The sequence below is a fragment of the Phalacrocorax aristotelis genome, chromosome 3, assembly GCF_949628215.1.
Source record: "Phalacrocorax aristotelis chromosome 3, bGulAri2.1, whole genome shotgun sequence".
NCBI lineage: Eukaryota > Metazoa > Chordata > Aves > Suliformes > Phalacrocoracidae > Phalacrocorax > Phalacrocorax aristotelis.
The window spans coordinates 34022344-34048608 of record NC_134278.1 but is presented as its reverse complement, the minus strand read 5'-3'; the positions used below and the strand labels follow the sequence as shown (position 1 = coordinate 34048608).

Genomic DNA, 26265 nt, shown 5'->3' with positions numbered 1-26265 from the left:
ATTTGTGATTTTTTTTTTTACCTCAATTTGCCTGCTTCAACAAATGAGAGCACAATTTGGCTTCTTTCTCGGTGAAAAGGAAACCAACCAAACACGACTTTCACCAGGCCTCAGCTTTTGGCCCCAGACTTCAACATACACTATTACAGCGATCAAAAGAACCAGAGAAGTTACTTATCATTTTACTGTTCCTTAACACATTTCACACAGTCCTGCAGCAAGCAGAATCACAGATGAACCTCAGAACATACAGAGAGCACAACTACTACACTGGACATGAAAAGGAAATTTTATTAAACATGTTTACATAACATGAGTTGGAAGTTCATTTAAAAGCACAGGGGAGTGTTAAGACAAGTGGTCAAAATAGAAAGATACTATCGAATTATAACTAGTTGGTTTTTGGCCACTAAGACAGAACAGGATCTAGTAGTAGTGCACCAATGCTTGAGTTCTTCCTGCTCAGCAGGTCGAGCAGTAACCAATCTGCGCCCTATGGAAAGATGGGCAGAGTAATTCCCACGTGTTGAGTAATAATAAATAGTTCACTTGGTGCAGGCAGTATGTCTATGAATTAAAACCTAGTGTGTACACAGTTTCTACATGTGTTACAGCCCCACAGTAGGAATCTACACCAAAATAGTTATTAGAAGGAATTTGGTCCGTACTACATCACGTTTTCCATAGGGTAAAAAATAAAGTCCATCTATAGACATTTAGCACCAGACTCACAGACCTAGCCTGGCTAAAACCTGCAAAATGTCTATAAGAAAAATGGATGGCTTAGATTTCTTGGTTACTTCAGTATAGTAATTACGAGCAAACTGTACAAGTACATGCAACATACAAGCTGGCCTATGTGGAACTAACATACATTATTAAATAACCTTTTTCATCTCTTTTTACAAAACGTGCATGCAGCTTTGAACAGTTCCAAGTCATGCTGCTCTATTTGTGTGATCACAAAATCGAATGGCCTGTAAAAGGAGGGGAAACATATCAATGCACCTGCAGGAATCTGCAGTTGTTCTCACATTTACAGAATATCACAAGGGATTTCAAGGCCAAGAAGAACTCAAATGAATAAAAAGCAAATTGAAATTTGACTTTTTTTTTTTTTCTCCAAAAAGTAAGATATCTTGCGTTAAAAAATCAAGCCTTGTGCTTGCATCAATCTCAAAGAAATGTAAACTAAAATTTGATAAAAACATTAGTAAGTGCAGAATATTTCAACTGGAATTTCCAGTGAAACACTGAACAACTCATACCATGCTCTATCCAGGGCAGACAGGTGCGTCTGAAGCGACACACATCAGAGAAGCCTGGGTACAGCTGAAAGTGTCATATGCTCAATCCATTCCTGGTCAACATTTTGGGAAGTCAAATATACATTTATACACAGAAACGTAAATATTTCCTCCCCATTTCTAGGGGGAAAACTGCATTACCAGTAACATATTCAATGTCAAAATTAAGACTAAAGCTGCTTTATACCAGTCCCCAGCAGTAGCTGCAGAAATCTTCAAAATTCTTCCATGCAAAACATCATAAACATAAAAGTTATTCTATATAATGCAAACATATCTGCTTTTTACAAAGGAAAAGTGGCACTGTGATGATTATTTGTTTTTAAGACTATAACTTAGATTGGTCATTTGTTCTGGGTTCCCACGTGAGAGCCTTGGAAGAACCAGAACTGAGAAACGATTTGAGCTCTCTGGAATCGTAACTGTGGCTGTTGAACACTTTAACGATGCTTACAGAGATATGCTTCAGCCCTTTTTTGTTTGGTTTAGAAAAAGCAAGGAAGGGTCTCTGTTAGCGTTGTGAGGACTTCTACAAAACTAGCAGAATCACATGGCAAAAAACTAGTGGAAGTGACAAGTACAGAAAAACTGCTGATACACCAGGAAGGTAACACTGCTTCAGGGCTCTGTCAAAATGTGAAAAAATACAACATTGTTAACAGAGGGAGAGCTTCCAGTTTGGCTCATCTTTGACTTAGTTTGAATCTAAAGGTGTCTCTCTCTCTCTTTTTTATTTTTTTGATCATTATAAGCATCGGTGGTAGCCGCTAATAGATTGGCCATATGTGATATAACTTTGTTCTGTCAATTTAAGCCATCTCTCGACAAACAGACATATTTTTGGATAACTACTACAAGCAAAAACAGAAGTGATTGTCTCTCTCCAACAGTGTTTTTTGATCATGTGAATATCTGGTTCCAATTGTTATCCTGGGTGACGTTTGCATTAGACAGCACCTGCTACTACGATCTAATGCAGGGAGGCCCAGTTGAACTTTCCAGAGACGACTGGGAAGCCCTGCGTGTCAGGGGAGTCAAGGTTGGATCCACTAGTGATGAAGGTGGAAATAATTTATACCAGCCTATTACCACACTGGACAGATCCAGTTCCTCCAGAAGGATCTGGGCAACTCCCATGAAGCATTTGTGGTCCATTCGGCCATAGTCTCCCCAAACTATTACCTGGAAGAACACAAAATACAGGTTCAGCATTGTCCCCAAACCCAGGCTTCAATGTTCAGCCCTGCTGCATTTTGTTTTGTGTAGTGTAAGGAAAATGTTATTCTTAAGGGTGACTGATTGCTCCCTCTTGTGGGAAAACCTAATGGCAGGACCGCAGCAAGAGTCAACAAAAGAGAAATGTTTAATAGAGCCAGACATTGTGCAGGTCTGAAACGCCAAGCCACAAGGACGTGTTTGCTGGTATGTATAAAATGAAAGGCTTTCTGATTCGGAATGGGTTTACGCATATTGCTTAAACTTAAGTAAACATGCAAGTACTTCTCCAAATGATAGCCTAAAACAGGATTAAGAAGCAACTGACCTGAAGGACTTTACCCTGTGGACTTTCATCAAAAACCAGTGTCTGTTGGTACAAAGGATCAAGGGTCTTCCGTGCGATTCTTGTCTTCTTCTTAGCTATACATGCTCCATTTTCCAATAAATACACTTTGACATACGGAGCTGCAAACAGAACATTCTGAATTTTATGTTTGGACTTCAAAAGTTCTACATTGCACATCCGAGCTGGAGGACAAATGCCTTAAAAGCAAGCTGAGTGGAAAGAAAATGACACGTGCTATTTTCACTGTATAATCTGAATACAATTATATTTATATGACACAGCCCGTAAGAAACCAATTTAATGAATTTAGTGATCTAAGATGTTACTAACAACAATTCCGTTTCATGTCTGTAATTTTAAAAACACTTCCCTTTGCCAGGAATTAACTGCCACTGATAGCTACTCTGGAGACTCTACATAAGTTTAGGGGTCAGAGATATTTCAAAACAAAAGACTTTGATGTTTCATTGAAAGCAATATTAAAAACTAAATCACTCAGATAACACAGACATTAATTGCTCTTTTGTCTTCAGCTCCTCAGGAGGTTGTAAAGTTCCATTTTGGCAAAATGTTATCTAAAACAACTGTTCCAGTTGTTATGGGAAGCAGTGGTTGTGGTGGAGATTATACATCTCTTCTAGGAAAGACTTCTATAAATAACCAGAACTTCCAAATATGCCCTTATAAAATGACACAACATTAAAACTCATTAATTATTTAAATTATTGACACTGGCACTAGCATAACCTGCTGTCTTGAAGCACTGTTGCACACAGAAGACCATGACACATGGGTCCATTAAGCTTTTTGTTCAAAACACTTTCATCTGTTCTCCAACTCCTGTTTTGATGTGGAACTGACAAAGGATTTAATATACATCCGCAAAGCCTCCCTGAGATACATGACTTGCCTAAGACACACAGAAATACTTCTGCAAACATTCCTTTCAGAGCAGATGTTGAGCTGCCGAAAATCATTCCTTGAGAGGTGGCATGCAATTGGCAGATGCAAGGTGATAAGAAGTGGACACTGGTAGCAAGGCTATATCCACGCACACATTCCTTGTTGAGAAGCAAACCAAACACATGCAAATGTAGTGACAGCTAACGAGGAGCTCAAAAAGTCTCAGATCCCCAGTTCATCAGTGTATTGCATATTCTTGTCTTCTGTTCTTCCCCCCCCCTCCCCTTACCTGGGGTAGATTTGGAGCCAGGTTTTTGCGTGAGGCCACGGGCTCTAATGACTTCTACTTCTAACTGGCCCTTTTTATCCACCATTCCAATCTGGATGTCACCTGAGAGAGAGAAGAAAGAAGCCTGCATTTTAGAGAAGCAGTATGACCCCGGAGATAGGGTACAAGGTGAGAAACAGAAAGACTAGTTTGCTACTAGTCTGCTGCATTAGTGTGCTTGTCACCTCTTCTGCTGACCCCTTTCCTTTAATTCCTCCAGGACTAGAAGATACATACGTAGGGAGCACAGCGCCCTCCCTTGGTGTACGGTTTATACCAGACCTCAGTATTTTTGATCCATGGAGGCAGGCAAATTTACAGCAACACTATGGTATAACCACCACACCTTTAATGTTGCACTGGTGAATTATCCAGATGCTTCCTACCTAGGACTCTTGCCCAAGCGTGCTGGTCACTGACGTGCGCTGCCCTGACAGTGGTCCCACGCTCAGAGACCCTAAAACCCAAACTCATGTTCAGAAATCCCCTCAGCTGGAAGTTTCTGCCTCTGAGCTGAAATGCAAGAGCTGGCAGTGTGAAGGTTCCTTGTCTGATGTAGCAGGAAGGAGGACTGCTGGTAGAACTAACGTTGAAACCTTCTGCAACTACAATTGCCTGAGTGGATCCTCAGCGCAAGACAGAGGCACCAACCAGACGAGGCACACAGTCACAGTGCAGCTTCGGAGAATGATGCTCTGCCCCCCAGGAGCTCAAGAGAGGTCTTTTTTTCTGCAAAAGCCTCCAACAGGTACAGGGGTGACAATTTTCCTGTTTTTATCAATATTCCACACCCATTTTTGGTGTGAATAAAACGACGCAACATGTTAAAATAAGAAGCTGCTTTCGCTACTAAGTAGTCAAACTTGTCTCCCTGCCTGAGTTCTGACAAATGACATTTCTTGCAGAAAAAGGAAACTGCTCAGTCCGAGACCAAGCACTGTTCTGATCTAGATCAATAAAATGCAAGGGAAGTCAACGATGGGTTGATGCTCAAAGGGCTATATCTCTATAGTTTCATGTATCATGGAATCAGCTGGGTAGAAATCCAACAGGCCACTTCGAATAAAAAATGCGCAGTATGACATGGGCAGCTGTGTGATGCCTGTGCAAATAAATGAACTATATGTATATCCATGAAACACGTGTGTATGGATATATTTGACATGTAAACTCTGATCGGCTAAAAAAACCCACACTCACAAATAGATAGTCTTGAACTATAGAATGTGAGGTCCGGATTTCGAAAGACACCATTCTGAAATTAACTGGGCATGAGATTTTCACGTGCTTGTCTAACTATATTAAAGCAGTGTTTATACCTTGGTACTTGAGGTATGACAGAGCAGCAGGGAAGATTTTTTTTATCAATCAAACTTTGCTTGAATAAACAGACCTCTGTCTTGCACTAAAAATAGTTCATAGGAAAATTCCAAGATGCCTTTTTAAGAGCACATCTCCGTAGTGCATATCCAAAATAAAACATGCGACAGGGAACCAGAAGGGGGAGCGATAATACAAACATTTTCATATCATCACTAGTGAAAGGATACCACATAGAAAGTCTTCTGAAAATTGCTAAAAAGCACGACTGAGTGCATTTTTGGGGGCCAAAACTTGAGCTTTCTAGCAGTTCTAAGAAGTGAAGATAAATATATTACTCAAGTAATCTGCAGAAAAATATTTAGTCAGAAAACAAGATTAAAATAAAGGAATGGGAGAAATCTAGACCCTTATATTCATAATAATAGAGCCACTTGATTTTTATTGGGCAAATGATCTCAAAAGTACCTTCTCTTTCAAAATAATAACAAAAAATATGAATATGAAAAATATGAACAAGTTTGGTGCTTATTAATGCATTAGTAGCAGTCATTTGGACTTACACAGCAACCCTTGCCTTAGGGGGTACTCAAAGCATTCTCAAGGAAGTTTCTGTCTCCTTTTGCTCATGAGTTGGGAAGGGAACACTCTCTTCTGGAATTTTTCTTTCTGTTTCTCTCTCTTTTTTCAGAGGCAGCTCAGTAGCCCTTCCTGAAGCTGATTCTCCCAAGACAGCTATACTGAAGCGTTGGCCATTTATAATTTCCAGCAGAAGTATGGTTAAAGTAGTGGATCAAGGACTCCTCATTTCGCATCCTAAAGCATGTCTAAGAATTACTCATATATAAGGAAAAAAAAAAAACCACAAACCTTTCCAAAGATACTTACACCGCACTGCACTGTTGCACACCTTATACACTCATACTCTATTCACAGCCAAGAGACAGCTAACGCTACTCTAAGGAAATACAGACTGGTCTGGAACACGGAGACAACCACAGACAGCCCCAGGCAGCTGCCGTAGAAAAGGATTTTGTCTCTTTCATGACAAACACTGGCCTTTATCAGCAACTGATTATTGAGCATTGCAAATGTGGGCAGAAGTTTCACATTCTGCAGTTAGATGAAGTAAGGTGGGACAAGTGCAGAGTTTGGCCAGAAACTGTCTGTCACATCCAATATAATCTGTGGCAAGGAAATATAAACTCTGAACAGCGGAGATTTTGCCAGTGAGCTACAACTGGAGAAGCCACAATAATTCTGAGTGGGAAGCAAAGTGCAACCCCTGTCTTCAAGCTGCAAATGAGATTACTGGACACCTCACACATGGAGCAAATGCCATTTCTCACCCCATTTGGGATGCTACCATGCTAGGAATACCAGTGACTACGTATAGGACCATCATGTTTTCAGTGAAGGAAGCCACTTCATAAAAGTCTTTTTGGTGCTGTAGTCTGGCAGCGTGTGCATTAATTGGCTCATTATTTATTTAACAGAGGAGCACATATTATTCTTACCCATGGCAGGGGTTGCTAGCGTTTGTCGGCCTACTAGCTGTGCAGGTCCAAGTCCGTCGAGGAAATCGCTAAACTGACTGTCAGCGCCCAGCCGTACTCCAGGAAATATTAAGCTGAAGCAAAATAAAAGCTGGTTAAGTATAAGAACAGGATTAATTTCTATTGTACTACTGATACAAGGCAAGCAGCTCAGGTTGTGCAACCACAAATTGTTCTGCAGCATCAGAAACAAGCTGTCTCCCATGGACTCTGAACAAGTGTAGTGAAATTCTGTGTATGGACCCAAAGTAGTCCATAATACAGTTCTTGCTAAGGAGGAGTCCTCCAGGAGCAGTGAAGAGCCTGACAGGTGACTAAACTATGAGTGACCTTGTATGAGAAAACATAAAAAGCCTCATGAAATTTAATAGCCTATCATTTTTCATTCTTCAACACTTGATTTACATTTTAATACTGTTTAATATCTGTACATCCATCCAAACCCCATCCGCATCAGTTAGAACATGCAGGGAAAACAGATGTACACACTAAATTAATCTGACTGCTGCAGCTGTTTAACAAAGCAGTAAACTGGCAAGTAGTACTGACTGGAGATAAACAACTAGTGCTGATTAGAGCTAAACCTAATGCCAGTCCCTAGCCAAAATATTCTGGTAGCCACATATGGATCTACAGTTGGTACCCACCCCTCTTTCAGGACACAAACTGAACTGTAATACATCGGCACAGAATATATGGAAACATTCAAGATCAGGTTGGACGGGGCTCTGAGCAACCTAATCTAGCTGAAGATGTCCCTGCTCACTGCAGGGGGGTTCGACTAGGTGAGCTCTAAAGGTCCCTTCCAGCCCAAACTATTCTACGTTTCTATATGTGCTTTTCCAAGCTGCTTTCTTGTATTCCAGTATCTCCACTTTCTTTTTAATAGATATAGAGTCTCCAAACAATAAAAAAGAAACAAAAAAAAAAACAGAAAGAAAGAATGATCAACGGTGGAGAGACTCAGCTTTGACTTCTTCATCACAATTATGGGGAACAGAACAGCAGACTTTGAACCAAGCCTAGATAGCATCTTACCCAGCAGGCCATCCACGACTGTATCTGCTTCTCCCTCAAAGGCAATGCCCTATTAGACTGGAGAAAATAATAACAAAGCTTCCTAATAAAAACATCTCGTGTGAAAAGATTTGATTTCCACAGATCAGGCTTATGTGCTCCAGTCATTCAATTCACAGTGAAAAGTCTTTGCAAACCCCAGTTAATTGGATAGAAAAAGCCAATTCCTCTCTTCAAGACTAACTGCTCTTACTATGCCTGCATAAATGTATAGGCTGCCGGTATCTAAAGCTGTCCAGAAAATATCAGAACAGTGCTTTTGATTAGAAAACTCTGGTTTACCAAAAGGTAAGCTTTTCACAGAAGTTCAGTTTTAAGAAATCTTTTTTTTTTTTTTTTAAGGTCTCTTTAGCTGGAGGAGGAAAAGAACCCCAAGGAGTCCAGTTCAACCACCAGCCCACCAGTTACAGCATTCGCCTAACCTTGAGATGCAGCTTCAAGTCGACCCTTCCTGACAGGACAAACAAGCTGCTTCTCTCCCCAGTGGCACTGCCTGTTCACTCTTGCCCCTGCTATGAAAAGTTTCTAGTTTGTTTCTTTGGCCTTTTTCCCCAAAACATGCTACATTTTTTAATGGAATGACTAACAATATTGAAAATGTTCACTTGAGAGTATTCTCAGTTTTCAGATACCTCTGGCTATACACATAATACTGAAGGCTGTGAAGTACACATTCACCTTAATGCATATTCTAATCCATTAAACTCCAGATGCAGGTCAAGCAGAAGAACATAACGTGGTACCTGGGGTACCTACTGTAGGAATGTGCATTCTCAGCTGAGCTACACATCTGATTGGTCTTACAAAATGCAGGATGAGGCATGATACTGTCAAGAAACTATCTCATCCTGGAAGTAAAGGCAGTATCATAATGTAAACACACAAAAGGAAGGAAAAGTAGCCTGTGCAAACTTAACATAAGCAATTCCTAATTGTCATCACTACCTGCCTACAGTACTGTCAAGAGTGAGCTGCAGACAAAATGCTAGTCAAGCAACTGAAGCCAAGCTCTCGCTGATTTTGATGGGAATCTCACAAGAGACAGGAAAAACCCACCGAACAGCTTTGCTATTCTGAATACAAGGTGCTATCAAAAACGGATTCATGGTCACACTAGAAATAACATCTGAAGTTAAGGGTGACATTTCTAATGTTCAAAAAAGGCCCAGAAGAAGGAGGGAGAAAGGAAGAGGATTTTAGGATCAGCTGGCATGGTGCATGTACCCCTGATTATCTGATGCAGTTGTGCGGCTTCCTCTCCACCTTTCATTTGTGTCCAATTCATGTTCTACAAATAAGCCAGCAATGCAAGTGGGGGAAGTGATTGAACAGTAGGAAATTGCTTTATTGGTCACCTTTCTTACAAGAGTCTCTGCATTTAACGTTCTTCATTCACTGTGATCTAAACCCAGAGCTGCTGTACACTAACATTATTCTATCAAACACAAGCAACTTTGCAGACCATCCAAGAATTTGATCTATAGCTAAATCACAGGACCACAGAAAACCAGAAGACTTCAGGGAAGTTTTCTGAGCCACGAAGAACAGAGCCCTCTGGTATGCCTTTTGCCTACAGCATTGTGCCCTCTTTAAGGAATGTTTCTCTTCCTTCATTGCAGCAAGATATATTTAACTGTTTCACCTGAGTTTTGTTATCTGCCTCTGGCCCATTCTCCTGGGCTTCCCTTCAGAGTCACTGTTAGATATTGGCGGTGTTCTCACTTCACTGGCCTCGCTGTTTCTTTACTCTTGCCAGGGGTTGAAATAGGTATGTGGAAATCAGGGACAGTGTTTAAGGCTAAGGTAAAGTGCAAAGTGGGTTTGGAATCAAGAAACAAAGCTGAGGTATACTGAGGATCAGGAATCAGCCAGAAGAGCTGGTAACTCTATCAATCCAAAAGTCTGGGACAGAATCATAGTGAAAAGTTAGGGAGCTGATGCCAAAAGTATGCATCAGAAAAGCAGGACAAACACTGTCAGATGTGAAGAAATCTATTGTATGAGAGTGCTGAGAGAGGTAAGGAGACTTGTCAGAGGCAGAACTGGTGCTGGAGCAGCAAGAGATGAGGAGCAGGCACAGGAGCTAAGGAGGCAGAACCAAGCCATAAGATGCAGACAGTAAGAATACCAGCTTATGATAGCTCACTTTACCTTGAAGATGGACCTAGTTCTAAAGGATAATTTTCAAACTAAGTCCCACTGTGCATTCCCAGCCTGCAATGTCCCAAGAAGAAGCAAGCACTCGGTTTACCTCCCAGGCTTGCTCTCTTCACTGCCTTACTCAGAGGCTGATTCTCAAATCAACATTTTAAGGGTCTACCTTGCAGTTTCTGTCTTCCAGATGCCTGCTGTGACCGCCAGATCCAGTCCTTGTTTGCCCCAGCCTTGCCAAATCTGTTTACACGCTCTGAGGGTGGAGCAGAGGATTAGGCTGTTCCCCTGAAAAGGTCCTCACCATCAGTGCTGGGCTCCCACCTCTCCCGTACTGCTAACCAGGGAAACAGGCTCTCTTGGCTCCTCCTCCGCAGGGTCCAGTTTATTGGACCCTTTGCCACCATGGGGAGTGACTGGTGCCTTACAGACTGACACTCCAGCCTAAATGGAGGAAGGAGGATGGCAGGATGGAGTGTTGAAAGGGTAAACATAATGCTCTACCATAGAATCATACTGGGAAAAATACTGAGATATTTTACTCTTGTCCCTCATTCTTCATCTGATGCTTATCTACTTCGGTTTTAAGTTATTCATGATGGAGCCTGTTTTTCTTAAATGGCTTTTGCAATTCTTAGTATTATCATAGAGTCATAGAATAGCATGGGTTGGAAGAGACCTTAAAGATCATCTAGTCCAACCCCCTGCCATGGGCAGAGACACCTTCCACTAGACCAGGTTGCTCAAAGCCTCATCCCACCTGGCCTTGAACACTTCCAGGGATGAGGCATCCACAACTGCTTTGGGCAGCCTGTTTCAGCACCTCACCACCCTCACTGTAAAAAAAATGAGGGTGGTGAGATCATCTGATGATGGAGAAACTGCACCTTGACACAGCTCCTTGCCACCACCATGGCTACCCTAGGTCTTCACACCTTATACAATGTGCAGTAGCAATTGCAGTAACACAGTAAGCACATAAAAAGATGAAGCCAAAGAAGCCCCCATCTCTCATTTTTTCTAGGTTTTCAGTTTCCCCTTTTTTGTGGAGGCATATTCTAAGAATTCCCTGGTGACCACTGTGCCTTGGCACACGTGGTAGAGTCCCACTGAGAGCGGCGAGGAGGCTGGAGTATTCATGCACCCTTTTGTGTCAGACCTGCCTTTGTTCTCCTTCCCTACATACTGAGTCATTCAGCAGTGAATGCGAACAGCTGCCCCATTCCCCACAGTTGTCTGCCCAATTTCAGCTGATGGGGCAGCTGGACTCTGGATTTACAATTCCCAATAAGAGACTTGGACCAACTCCAAACTAAACTTTCTTTGTGTACAGTATTACTGAACAGAGTTTCATATCACAGGGATCTACATACAACATCTGAAGTTTAATCTGAGTTAATCCAAACATAACTCAAAAAAAAGTACCCCTATGTTTTGTTTTGAGTACTGTGGTCTGAATTTAGTTGTCTCTTGATGAGCAAAATGCCTCACTGGATGACAGGGAAAATGTGAATCCCTGAGAAGCCCTCTCTCAATTTTAGTTTTCAAGAAATTTGTGTTAGGTGCCTAAAATAGTTCAGTTTTGCAAACGTTTGAAGAGGAAGAACCTGTACACAGAGCTATCCCCTTCAGCCAGAGCTAGGACCTCTGTCCACATCCCCAGTTTTCTTACAAAGACAAAGTTCTCCTACATTACCGATGTTTTTAATGCCACTTACTTGCCCTCGGAGCTATAACTATTTATGCTGCCATCAGTGGATTCCCGACTTGGCTGTCGAACCATACGACTTCTCATCTCTGCTGCCATTCCTGTCTCTGTGCTTCTCTGTATCGTGCTCTTTAGCTTCTTGTTGCCAGCCTCTGAAAGCAAAGAAAAAGAAGCAATAGTTAGAACAACAACTTCCAACAAAGTCTTCCCTTGCAGTTTTCCCCCAACAAGTGATCTGACTGTTTAATAATACAAAAAGACTGTTCTGATTGAAGAAGAAAACTCTCTTCTACAGCTGCAAACTGGTGAAGATGTCTCTGTAAAAGAGATGCAGCCTAGGGCAAGCTTTTAGAAATCAGGTGTCTTATTATTAATCTTTATACAGCCAGAATATAGACAGGATGACTGTGATAGTGTCTGCTAACCATACACTCGGGAAGGTGTCTCTAGCCACCTCGTTAGTTGGGTTGGGTATCTACAAAAGAAGTTACAATTCTCACAGGAAAAAAGAGGGAAAAAGACCCTTCATGCATTCAACAGAAAAATGTTAAATACTAAAATACTCAGTATCAAAATATAATGATGTGTTTTGACCCAGCAAAATCTTACTTTTCACCACAGAAATTCTGCAAAGTAAACAATGAGCTTTACATAACTTCTCATCTCAGCACTTTCTAAGTAGAATTAACTCTTTGGAGAATCCATGTGGAAGATGATGGACTTCACAGAGTCTAGGCTTGCAATTGAACACTAGAGAGCAATGTAAATCTTGTGAAATTGTTTAAAGACTTGATCCATTTGGAAAAGCTTCCATCACACATTCTTTAAAATGCACTTTGAGTTCCACCTGGAAGGTTTTGTGTTACCCTTGAGCAAGGAGAGTTTCCAGTTCTTTACAGGGGTGGTTATGGGCTCAAGGGGCAACAGCCGATCTACAACGAATTCTGCTGTGGCATGGCAGAAATTATGCTTCTAAATGATGATACACATACTCAAAGACCTTTAACTCAAATACTTCCACCAAAGCCTCTATGTGATGTAACAGTGTGTGTTGTCTTCAAACTCACGAGGCCTGTTCGTTTCCTTTTACTTCAGCCTATCATTCAATGGGTAACGTTACTTTCTCCCAGGAAGTAATAGATTTGATAAAGTGTCACATAAGCGCATGCAAAAAGAGTCTCCTGCATTTCCCCCTTCATTTCAGTGCTCCTTCATTTGCTTTCTGCAAAGCCTCTGCTTCCTTTTCACAGTCTGCTCAGGGGAGCATCTGAAAAACATAAATGTTTCTGCCACCTCCACCTGCTGTGGAGACTGAATTGCTCCGAAAAGTTTTTCACCTTCCTGTTTCACATGGACATGGTTGATATTTGAAGCTGACAGTTCTTGGCCTTTCTTCACATAAAAGCTATGGATCTGGTATCTCCTGCACAGCCTGCCCATTGCTCATGGTGGTTAAACATGCTGGTGAGAATAGCTGGCCCTTGCTCTTTGGGTCTGCACAGCTGGTGGAGGGCAGGGAGAAAACACACAGGAGAGAGCAGCTCCCCCTCCCCTGGGGTTATCACAGTAGCCTCTCCGGAGCTAGCAGACAGACAGAAAACACGCCCAAAGTGAAAATGAAATAATTCATATATTGGGCTAAGAAGAGACAGTACCACAGCAAAAGGGGCTCTGGTTTTCCTTTTAAGCGTTCTGGACTAGGGGCCATCTAGCTATGGCCACCCAGAGGCAGAGAAGCAAACGCCTCTGAGTGGAAGAAATCTGCTACTTCCACAGATCCTTTACTCTATTCTGAGGCCAGAAGCTCTGAGGTTTTACTGTGGGCCACTGCAAGTCATCCAAATTCCGGGTCCTTGGTCAGCTGAAAACGCATTATTTGGTGCTGCTAAATGTGAGGTAGGCTAGGCTGGGCAAGGTGCACCAGGCAGACCAGGCTTCACTCTTAGACAGTACAGGTGGCTGGAACTTTAGTGACTCCGTATGTAGAAAATCAAATGCTGTATTTTGGACTTGAGCTTTATCTTTAAAAACAGATGGTGTGTCCAGCATATCAATGCTGAAAGGTAAGCTGAGCATCAAAAATGAATCAAAAGGCAGCCCAGGAAGTATAACCCACACGCAGAGCCCTGCGCCAAAGCGGTATTCTCACATTTTCAGTAGCTATGCATTTGCCACTCATGTTGTTTTGTGCCTCTCTCTCTTGCTGGGACCTGTCTGAAAGTGCCTCTGTTTCCACCTGCTCCTACAAAGCGGGTGAGATTATGGGGTTTACCCCCTGCCGCCTTTTCTGGAGCCAGCCAGATCAGGCAGCGTGACTGGAAGTATGTAATACGGTAGAGCCTGAAATGTGGGCAGCTGAACAGGGTTGCCTGTGAGTATTCACGGCTCCGGAAATGGGAGTGATGAGTCACTAAAGGTAGCTGCAAGATCGTTACGACCTTAGTGCAAATTGGGAAAGAGCTGTTGCTCTGGACCACCTGGACAACACGGTGGGTGCTGAAACTTAGGGATTAGAGCCAGGCTGCTGCAAAAGCATAATGAAGAACATATTCATAGAAATAACAACTGTAAAAAATATCCACTGACTAAATTACATAAATTAATATTTTAGCTTTGAGCAACGGTAGAGATTGAAAATAGCAAGTGGGTCTTTTTTGAAAGAGTAGTTTTATATTATCACGGATAACATCCATGTTGCTGCTTGAACATACTTCTTCGCTCCACAGATTTTAAATGCACCGACCATGAAGTAGGAATCCTCGTGCATGGCCACAAGCGAGTCCACAACCTTGCCTCACTGTGCTGCAAACGCCAGACTGTCTTTTTTCCAAATGCTTTTCAAGTCACTGCACTTGGTCTCACTGTGCTGGATTCCACTTCTTTTTTCTCTCATCAACATTTTTTTTTTTCAGGTTGAAGATTAAAAAGAAATTCTTTTGCCTTGTCTTGTAACTGCTACTAATATCCACAATGTTTCCTGGAAAAACTAGAGTCCTCCTGCGTATTTCATTTTATACCCTTAAATTCTGCAATACAATCAGAAATATAATATAGAAGTAACCCAAGACAGAATGGTAAAATACATTGAGAGTTTTGTGGGATAAAGGGAGTTGCTTTTGCCCATGACTAAGAACTGAAACACACGTTGCACAGGTTTTGCAAGTTTTAACCTCGGTCAGTTACGCATATCGTATTTGTTTCATCCACTTATAGCACAAAAAGTAATGAGAACATTTTATCTTGTTGGTGTAGTCCTGTAAACTTCTCAGCAAAACCCCATTCTGCAAGGGAGGGAGGTAGTTAGCATCCGCTGAGTTGGGAGCTGCTGTTATTTCTAGAGGGTCCCCGGTAAGGTGAAGTCACTCTGGGGTACAACTTCCAGTCCTGCCTTGACTGCACAACGAAATACGGGATCTGAACAACTACCAGTGTTTCTCCCGCTCTTCATAATGTTTTTTTTTTTTTAAAAAAACCTTTCATTTTCACCTTGTATTACTTTTAATCTAGCAGTTCTGCATATATCTTTGGAACCCTCTCTTTATATGAACAGTACAAGTTCATAAAATATTTACATTCAATATCCATGCTATGATATATTGAGAAGATTCTCTGCTCTTGTCTGGGTATCAATTGGAGAATGCTTTGTCCTGCTCCCAATTTTTATTATTTTGATATGTACAATTAAATTTTGTAATATGTTACAGTTCTTTGCCTGCACTGTGTAAATTGCACTATATCATTGTGCAGACTGAAGATAAACTGGCTCTATACTGAATACCATTTAGGGGCAAAATTTACTCCAAAACGGTCTGTATGCTTCTGTCTGCTGTGCCAGTTGTGTAAGGCTTTCTGCATGCAGAAATGCAGATTGATGTCCATAAACTGCATCTAAGCACATACTTTAACAGGTACAAGCTAGAGAAAAACCATTACAGAGCAATTGTGATAAATGTTTTTGCAGATTTAGTAACCGATGCAAAAGGATCATAAAGCAGCCATCTGCAGCTACAAAAAAAAATACACAGCTTGTAAGCATTTTGCAATTCATCAGCAGCCTTGTTGTAGCACCCCTGCTACAATGAGAGTGGGCCATGTGCTATTTCAGTCTACCTATTATAAATATAGCCTATAGTGATTCCTTTTTAGTCTGACAAGAAACTGGTCCCTGATATTGGTTTTCTCAGGCAGAAGTAAATTAATGGAGCTCCTGATCTAAGTAATAATGAAGAGCAAAAAGCAAGCTTGTTAGTGTAGGGACTATCTTACATTTGCTCAAAATATCAATGCAATTGATGCGTCCCCAGTTTCTGTACTTCCTAATCATCCTCAAGGAGAGCAGCCAGGAGCAAAATGTTATTGACAAGGGAATTATATTATCAAGAAAGGGTCAGTGATAGTATCTATAGAATTAAGATGGCCTACTAGAGATACCTCAAGGCTAGCTTTATGTTTCTAAAGGCATCAAATTCAGAGAGGTCAATGCCAGGACAAACGGCCCAAAATGACTTGTATCCATGACTGCCCTTAGCACTGTCACGACTGCCACATGGCATCACCGTTGGCCTGGCTCTTCCTCTGAGCTCCATGTGGTGCCTGGAGGCAATTACTACATTTGCTCGTTTCAGTATAGTAAGTCTGAAGTAACGGGAGGGGCTGTACCACGGCCTGCTGGAGTAAACTTTTATCCTGTGACGCCAAGGTGTGTATTACATGCCATGGGACAAGGCTAGGGGTCATACAGGAACATGCATGGACACAAGCCTGGTGACTTAATCAATAGGACCTCTAGAAACCTCTGTAGGGCAGAAGATGACAATCCTGACATGGTCTTCTATGTACTGCCTGTAGGGAGAGGTGCCTTGAGCGAGTGTTGCCCAGAATCATACCTGAGGGCAACCAGTTGGTTAGCACAAAAAAAAGAGAAGCAAATTTACAGACATACAGCTCCTGGGTATGTGGTGTGGAGCATTCACGACTGGTTCAAAAGAACACTCCAGAGAACAAAGCATACACCATTGTTAAATCCACTAATGAAAGGGGTAATAAGCAGGGTGCTAACACTCAAAGTCATCACGTCTCAAAGGCAAACTGTTCACAGTATCAAGCATGCTTATGCGTCCAAAGAGAGCCTAAAAGACCTACAGCTCGAAGCCAGCTCTGACTGAAACCTGGCAGGACTGTGACCCTGTTGTTGGTTTGCACACTGACTGCGCAAGACACCACGATTATGCCAGCTGGAATAGTAAGGGTCGTCCTCAGTTCAAAGGACTATAAAAAGAAAAGCCAAGGGGCATATTTCCTTCTGGTCCTTTCTGATGTGTTACTGATTTTACAACCTCAGAGTTGGCTGCTTGGAAACCTGCTGAGTTACAAGTTCTGCAGCATCCCACTCACTCTGCACGTAGCACTTTTAAACAACAACAAAATATATTTACACATGAATTGAAAAAGTGCCCCTTGGATTATAGTCCTAAAACAGAGAAAGAAAGGAAGAAATAATTCAAACAGCATTTGTTCTTTTACATGTGTTCATCTCTCAGATGAACTCAGCAGTAGATTGATGTCAAAGACTGAAAGTGCACAGTGACTACGGACAGAAGATAAATAGTAAAAAATATGACATTTAAACATGATTTTTTTCCCCAGACTTTATATACTGCAACGCTCCACCATATTTTTCATTTTTTGTATTCTGCAACACTCTCCTGAATATATAATGCTGTTTATAAAAAGACATCTGAAATATTTCAGTAATGGTCTTTTAAATGTTTCCTCTGTCACACAATATATTCCAAGAAAGGAGAATGCTGTTTATATTATGTGGTATTAGATCCCAAGGTTTAAAATGCAAATATAAACCATCATGTACTTTTTCCCATTTCTATTTATTCAAACAAATCTACAAACAACATTTATACTATTATAAATAACAAAACCTTCTAGGACGAAAGTTCATCTTTTCAGGTGGGATGATCTATCGAGGTGTATTTTTTTTCAGGAGTTTGGAATAAATGGTATCTCTTAATTATACTTATAAATTCACACATTCAGCTGGTAAACCAACTTCTTTCCCAATAAATATTTTCAGATAATACAAAACAGATAGTGCAACTAGTCCATTAATACACACGCTATTGTTTACCTTACATATTTAGAGACAAAAGAACAAAAAGCACCAATCCTAACAAAAGAAGGCTTCGCTGAAATGCTGTTAACGGATATATTAATGCTGTGATGGCACTTTAGCCAGTGTAGTTCAGAATCTGAGCTTCTGACTCTGTTACTCATTGAAAAGCAAAGTTGCAAACTCAAAAGTTTTAACAGTTTGCACTTAGATTTCAAAGGAAAGTAACTTGTCCAACAGCTCCTACTGACTTCTGCAAAGCTGAAGTAGTACTTTGAGAACAAATGACAAGAACTGCTTAAGGTCCATGTTCAAAACAAAACAAAAGTAAACAAGAACTTGAAATCAGGCCATTATTTACCACCTGAAAACTTCAAGAAACTGCTTTTATAAATCTTGCCTCCTTAAGAAAAGATGGTGTTAGGCATGTTTACTGAAAAAAAGTGAAAACAAGCCTGTGGTTTTGTATGATCACCCCGATACATATGATTTTCCCACATCAGGGAAGAAAACCCGTGTCTAACCAGAACACTGTCAGCCAAAATAAGGCAATCAGGGATGATATATGGTAACGAGTTTTTACTGCTGTGATTGCACTAAACACTCTTTATAAGCATACGAAACAACAGCATCTTAATTATCTTGTTCACATATATGCAAAGAGCTATATAAAAGCAGAATATGTAAATGGAACTGCTAATAGGTATACATGCCTAGTTTTTCAACTCTTAAAGCCTGTTTCAGTGAAATTCAATTAGTAACACAACAGCAGCATGTTCCCATCAAATTATTTACTATACAAACAGTTTATAAATGTTCAAGCACTCATTTTCTCATATACTCTTGGCTTTGTTAGACTGGAGGAGAAAGCGAGACGGGCTGAAATAAGAAGCTCAGAAGAGCTGTTTGCACTTCAACAGTAACATTTTTCCAGCAAAACACAGCATTATATTACAGCATTGTTTACTGCCGGCCAACCCGTAGAAGAGAGCTGACATATGGTTCAGAGATAACATTTGTCCACTGAAAGGGTGCTGGGACACAGCTGCCAGTTAATACAGGAGAGGAAAACAAAATCGTAATGCAGAAGAAAGTGGAAGAGATTCTTCAGGTAAACTAAAACAATATTTTATTTTTTTTAAGGATTTAAACATATTTAAGTAACTGCATGAAGTCCTTTTTGGTTATAGGCAGCCATTATAATTTTAGTAAATCTGAGACTGTTTTTTAAATAAGAGTATTCACAGTTACAAATATTTTAGTATTTATTATTAAAACATAAAAGGACAGTATGATTACACATTTTACAAAATGATATCACCAATAAGACAATTTATAAGACATCACAAAAAAAAACCCTCACTCTTGCTATGCATCTTCAAAAAATGAGGACTATCTGATGTACAGAATGGCAACCTGTACATTCAACAATGTACATTTCCAATGTACCTGGCAACAATTCTAATTCTTTTCTTAACTACCATAAAAACTGTAAATTGAAACACTGTCAAAACCTTTGGTGCCAAAGCATCTTCTAGGAAAATGATGTTACATGCCTTTTTGTACAGCAGAAAAGTTTCTGAACAATAACTCAGCCCTAATTTAACAGCACAGCATACTAATCGGGAGACATTAGAGCTCCAGAAAGAGTCCTCTCCTCTTTCTCAGAACAATTAGCATCCTGTTAATTGATCTGAATATTCTGTACCTTTCCTGTAGTTTGATTTGTTTGGACTGCAACTTTCAAGCCCTTCAAGTTTTATTTTACCACTACCAGCACCTCCAGGTGGGTATTACACTTCCTTTTACAAATATTACTAATCTGCCTTTAGAGATCCTTTCTAGCGTATCAGATCAAGGGAGTGCCACACTGACACAGGTTTTTCCTTAGTGACTGTAGCATTGCAAAGTTATAACCCCAGACTAACACACACTGCTAAATCAGACTAATACGTAGGCTCATCACAGCACCACACAGAAAATACAGGCTTACCTCCGGTTTAAGCAAAATTAAACATGGGCTACGATATAATCCTTAGCAAGCAGCCAGCACCTAAAGCAGCTTCACCTTTGTTTAAATATCTTGTGCTGTTTCTGGGTAGAATAAATCTCTGGGGTCCTGGCGTTGCCTCTCCCTCGTTCTCCTGTAACCACTTGGCACTGCAGCACTGCGAGGAATGATCAAGTTGCTTCACTCACAAGTTCCTTTTACAACTGTGATTACATTATAGGGCCTTGCAGTGAAAAAGTACTGAACTACCTGCCAGCTAGCACTTCATAATATATTGCTGAAAGGTTAAAAAATTCAGTCAGCAGTGTATTTTCTAGCGATGTGTAAGTAGAGAAGAGCACAAAATATTCTTGGCAACCTTGTTTGATGCAGTTTTTTAATGCTGCTGTTCAGAACTGGATGAGAAGAGTCAAATAAACCCAGAAACACATTTCTCTATCCTGGTGATTTTGACTCATTCTGCATGAATTTTGGTACAAAACCACCTGAAAGATTGCAAAACTGAGAAAGCATCAAATTAGCATTAAATACTAAATTGCCGTTACACTACGGAAAAGTCTTAATGATGTTACTGTCTTAGAGGGACTTGAGCATGCCAGAGTTAAAGTTTCACTGCCTCCTAAGGGCCCACGTGCATTCTGAGAACAGAACTTCATTACTGAATTACTCCTTTCATCTTTAAACTTCGTTTTGAGGAAACAGACTTTGCCATATGGTTGTTCCCAGGTCAAATCGTTCCATTTTCCTGATACTCTATTCCAAAAATGTAATATCCTTTCCTCTTGCAACTGGTTAAGAATCAATTAATTTAACGCACCTTTGTCAACTTGGCATTCAAGCACTGTAGGGACCCATGTGCTTTCTCTCACTCTCTTTTACAAAGAACAGAGGTACCCAACCTAATCTATATAGTGAATTTGGATTATCAGGTTGATTAAAGATAGAAAGGAGAAAGGAAATGACTCGGCTTTTGTCAAGCAAAAAGAAGAAAACTATTTCAATGAATTATAATGGGAAAAAGCCAAAAAACCACGCATGCAATAAATTTCTCTCCAGTGGATCTTCAAGTTGTGGTGAAGTTCTGATTGTTTAAAGATTCATAAAATGATTAATGAGAAAAATGCCACAAATGATATTGCACATTTTAGCTAATAAACATATACCAGGACTTATGATTGCAAATACTTTATAGGTGACTATCACATTCAAAATCCTCTGCAGTATATCTCATGGCACACCCATGCAGAAATATCCACCTATTTTCATTGCATAGGTACAGATTTCCTACATAGTGCGATCATTAAAGTAATTTGTATCTTCTTGCTCTGCAGTATGCATTTAGAAATGATGTTCAGAACACCAGAGGGAGGGAGGCTTACCACCTTTTTGAAAAACATGTAGTCGTTTGGAATGCAATTTTCTCATGAGGTATGTTAAAAATTTAAAAAGGCAAAATGCAATTAAATGGAAAGATTTATCTTCCAAAGATCAGTACAATGCCATGGCAGGAATGCAATGCTGATGTTGGTAGCTGCTAATGTGCACATGCCACCCTCCCGAGACACGCCTTCAGCATCTGCGTGGCAAAGGCTCCGAGACCAGGCTGCCATGTTGAGCACTTTTACCCAAAGTGCTGCACTTACCTCAAGTGTATGGAAGTTCCCTCCCACTCAGGCTTTTGCTCAGGGAAACTCAGCAGAGGTTTGAAGTTTAAATAAAAAACCCACAGAGGAAAGGCTTTCACACCATAGGCTCCAAGAAAGCCCCCACTTTGGTCACAGTCTTTCCTCCTTTACCCTCCTTCTCCTGGTCCCAGGAAAAATCATTCCTTATATTTCTTATTTGTATGACCAAAACCCCTTTCCATGATTGTAACTTCTTGACCTGCTCTTCTGGATCTGTAACAGAAAGGCCGACCAAAAGCTTGGCTTGTTCCTCCACCATGGCAGGAAGAGTGAATTCGAGCTCATCTGCCTCCTGAAATATTAGCCTCAGACTCTCTACAGAATAAATTTTTCTGGGCAGCCTCCAAAGTACCATACCCTAAAACAAACTTTCATTTAAACTTTCTACATTTCGAAGCACAAATTTGCAAGTTGTTTTTGCAACTTTGTTTGCACTGCTGTACCTTGTATCCATCAGTGACCCTGCTGAAGGTTCAGCTACAGTAAAACACAGCCGTGCTCTCCTTGGGCCAAAGCACCTCCGTTAAGGCTTACTCTGCTTTTGAATTTCTTTTGTATTACTTTTGAATGCTGTTTTAGATGTGACTATATAAAGTCCCAAGCCAGAAGTGTTGTGATGACATAAGGACCTACCCCACCCCCACATATATGAGGTCAGCCCAGACAACAGCTGCCAGAAGAGAGGCTAAAAACTCAGGGGAGGCTCCTTCTTTTGGTCAGTTCAAATCCACTTAAATGATGGTCCTGGTGCAAAATTTCTCTTTTTAATCAGCTTTTTATCCATAGCAGTAGTTAAGAGAGGTAAACAGTGAGTGAAACAGTCGCTGAATGTTTGTTTAAAATCGCTGTTTGTGGCACTGCATTCAAACTCGTTTACCTTAGTTACAGCAGTCAGCATGTAAAAACACCTACGGACTTGGACAGTGGATCTGTGCTAGATAAACACCGCATAACTTCAAGATATAATTGTTCCTGATGTGTTTATGTTATTGAAAGTGGACAACCGTACATGAAGACTCAGTTTAGAGACAGATTGCTCAGCCCAAATGAATGCTCTGGCATAACTCTGCTATGAAATTGTAAGGTTTGCATCCAGTATCGCTGGTTTATGTCCATCATCAAATATGCACTGAGGAAAACTCTACTGACAAGACATAAATGTTCAGCTGTGCCGCAGACAGACACCAGCCACAGCATCAGAACTGCTTTGATTACTGTGCAAAGTAGGGAGAGATGTGAGAGAGCAGGATTTTCTGTAACACCTTGCCTTTTGCCATTAAAACTGAATCCGGGTTATTTTTACAGGTGGCTGCCAATTTCTCGTTCTCCTCAGGTCTCCGTCTTGGGTTGCAAACCTTGCTTAGAAAGGCTTTGCCTTTCTCAAAGACAAAGGAGACGAGACTATGGTCAACAGACACCAGGCAAAAGGGTACCAATGCAAGAAGAGTTGTACTGTGTTTTCTCTGGAAAATTATGCTCGCTTTTCATTACAAAGCAAGATTTCTTTACTGCAACTCTTTGCTTGAGTGATAATAGATTTTTTATATAATTGATCTGTTGCAAACATGATAAAAAGCTATGAAAAATATAAGCACAAGGGAGAATTAGCCATATATTATAAATGAATATTTAAGAGCATCTGAATTACAGCCAATATATTTAAGCAGATGGCAAATGTTTACCAAATTTTAAAGCCATTTCAAACACAAGGCATAATGAGATGAAAAAGAAAATGAAACAATGCTAATACTGCCTATCTCTATAGAAAAAACAACTTCCCCAACTTCTAGTTATTTCTGAAGTGAAAACACCTCCAAACTGCTATCCCAACTAAAACACAGGGTTACTTGAACTACACTTTTTAATGTGATCGTGCAGGCATATTAGTAAGTCCAATGATCTAATGCACTTTTCTTGAAATATATATCCGCTATATCTGCAAATGTTGCTCCAGGTATGCTAATAACAGACATTACAGTACAATATGAAGCTAATTTCAATATTTCCAAACTATTTAACAGGTCATTTTCTTCTTTCTATACTATCCAAAAGCAGAGGCTAAGATTTAACACTAAATTTTCTTGCTGTTTTGATATAGAGGGCACTGACAAACCTATCACAGATGAAGAGATGATGATAATTTTAAAATAAACTGGAAAATAAAAATTGGGTAGGAACATCGGCACCAAAGAAAATGAGAAAGGGTAGCAGAAAATCAGACAGCTCGGTATGAAGGCAACTTTCAAATCCTTATCATAAAAACAAACACGAAAATGTACAATAATCAATCAGCCAGTCTGAAGCACAGATTTCAAAATCCAAATTTACTTGCAGAGAGCATATAGAAAGACGGCTGCCAGAGTACCCAGCACAAAATTAAAATATAACAAATAAACCTTATTTTCGTGTTCCTAGGCTTACTATTGGTTAAATAGAAACTTGCCTTTTACAGTCATTTTCGTCTCTATCTTAGCATAGAATAACTCAAGCCAAGCAGTACTACATCTTTCCAGGGATTTCAATATATGTTAGCTCACAGATGAAGATCATAAAATACAAAAGTAAAACAAACTTGCCTTTCATAGCAGGATTACACCATGGTGCTTGGATCTTGCAGAGCTAATGGTCTGAAGGTCAGGCTCTTTGGAACAGATGCACTAATCTCTTATTATCTGTATATTATACAAATTATTTCAGATAGTATTTTTTCTTGGAACTGGCAGATAAAGCTCTATTTGCTGCTCAGGATTACTATGATCATTAATGAGAGTGCTGCTTTTAGGGTGTGTTCACACTGTGAGAGGTTAGCTGTTATTGAGTACAGGCTGCTACAAAAATAGCAATGGACATTTAAATAGTAGTAAAAAATAAGAAAGGTAAATTCTGCACAGGTAAGACATCATCAAAGTAAGGATTAAACACAATATATGCACAGAAAAAAAAGATTGCCATATACATTATGAGTCAAAATCACATGAGATAAAACTTAAGATGAAAACACAATCTTGCTCTGTCGTTATAAAATACTCTTTAAGGAAACATGCAATTTTGTTATTCTAGCCTCTGTAATATATTAGATTTTAAAACTCCATGAGTAAACAGAATCTAACATGACGGAATATTAGAGATAAAACAAGAAACAATACAATGTGCATAAACCCTGGCTCATTTATATAAAAATGGTATTACTACCCTCCTGAATAAGTAAAAATTGCATGGACACAATAAAACTAGCTAATTGTCAGGTAACTTCTAATAAAATCATAATGAAAGGTGACATCAAGAGCATGCAGATATTACAAAAGAAAAAGTTTGAGAAGCTCCTTGAGAAGTTAAATGATATAGCTACTGCCAGAATAAGAACCAATATAGAAGTGACTTTCAATAAGCTTAAGTAACATACATAATTAGTATAATAACTGTTATACAGAGCCTTTAAACAATAATGATTATATGTTATTAAATATAGCATCTTTAGACTACAAAAAATATCAAGACTAGCATGACAGGTATTAGAAAAAGGATATTTTTTGAAAGGAGACTGCAGTCACAGGATTTTCCCTGTCCATTAGTGATGCAGCACTGAAGATACGTAATGAAGACAATCTCCTGTTTCTTTTGAAGTGAGTGTCGATGTGCATTTCAGTGGCAACAGGAGCCTATGTCACCAAAAGATGACTCAAATCTAAAAATTATTTTACTTTATAATTCTTTCATACAATGTGCCTGATTGCATACAGTTATTCACACTATCTCCTTTTGTCCTCGGCATTAAATACGTGTATTTAATTTTTAACAAAAAAAAGCACATTCTAGAGGAAAACTGAAGGCATTTCTCTCGAGTCAAGAATTTACAATATATAGGCAGAAAAGTTCTTAGAGTAATTTATGCTTTCTTCCACCAAAATTTTTAAGTAAAAACAATCTTTCTAACCCTTGAGAGGACGCCGTCGTCCAGTGGTGGTCTTACTCTGAAGACTGCATTATGTGTATGCCAAGTTGTGAAAGAGGAAGATGCACAGTGAAGGACAAAGCTTTTTCAAAGGCCTTAGCTTTTCTGCACATCTTTCTGTCATCTTCAGGAACTTTGGGCTACACAGGCTAATTGACTATATCAAACTAAACATAAAAAGCATGGGTAATTTAAAATAAATCCAAAGTGCATGGTCCTATTGGAGGTTTCATTTTCCTCTATATCTGGAAGAAGTGGCTTTTTATATAGCGGCTTTTTGTGTCTTACATACTCACTCACACTTAGGTATTACACACTTATTCACAAAAGCATGCAGAATTTTCACCAAGGTCCAAGTTCATCACCTGTAGTTCTCCATGGGACTATTCCCTGTGAAACATGCATAGGACTGGACTTCACCCTCATCTGGATACCTAATGCATCCTATTTAAATAAAACTTCCAATACATGTGTAATGTGACAATATGGTATTTTGACAGTGAGGAAAATAATGCACTTTAGAAACCAAAGTCAACTTTCCCATAAAATCCTGTCCCAGCACAATGGTGCCTGAAAATT

At 39.9% G+C, this 26265-nt stretch overlaps 1 protein-coding gene across 5 annotated transcripts in view; it reads right to left on the bottom strand.

Moving 5' to 3' along the window:
• Nucleotides 1–271: 271 nt before the first annotated feature.
• Nucleotides 272–26265, bottom strand: part of RIMS1 (regulating synaptic membrane exocytosis 1) — a 354476-nt gene continuing 328482 nt past the window's right edge. For 4 of the 5 annotated variants that reach the window (XM_075087080.1, XM_075087081.1, XM_075087082.1 and 1 more), the window contains 5 exons: nt 11925–12066; nt 6940–7052; nt 4064–4165; nt 2851–2990; nt 272–2489 (listed from right to left, as the gene is read on the bottom strand). In XM_075087080.1, coding sequence (XP_074943181.1) covers nt 2271–2489; nt 2851–2990; nt 4064–4165; nt 6940–7052; nt 11925–12066 — 716 coding nt within the window. In that variant the 3' untranslated portion in view covers nt 272–2270. Of the gene's footprint in view, nt 2490–2850; nt 2991–4063; nt 4166–6939; nt 7053–11924; nt 12067–20031; nt 20222–26265 lie in introns of those variants that run through there. The other variant, XM_075087079.1, reaches the window with a different exon arrangement.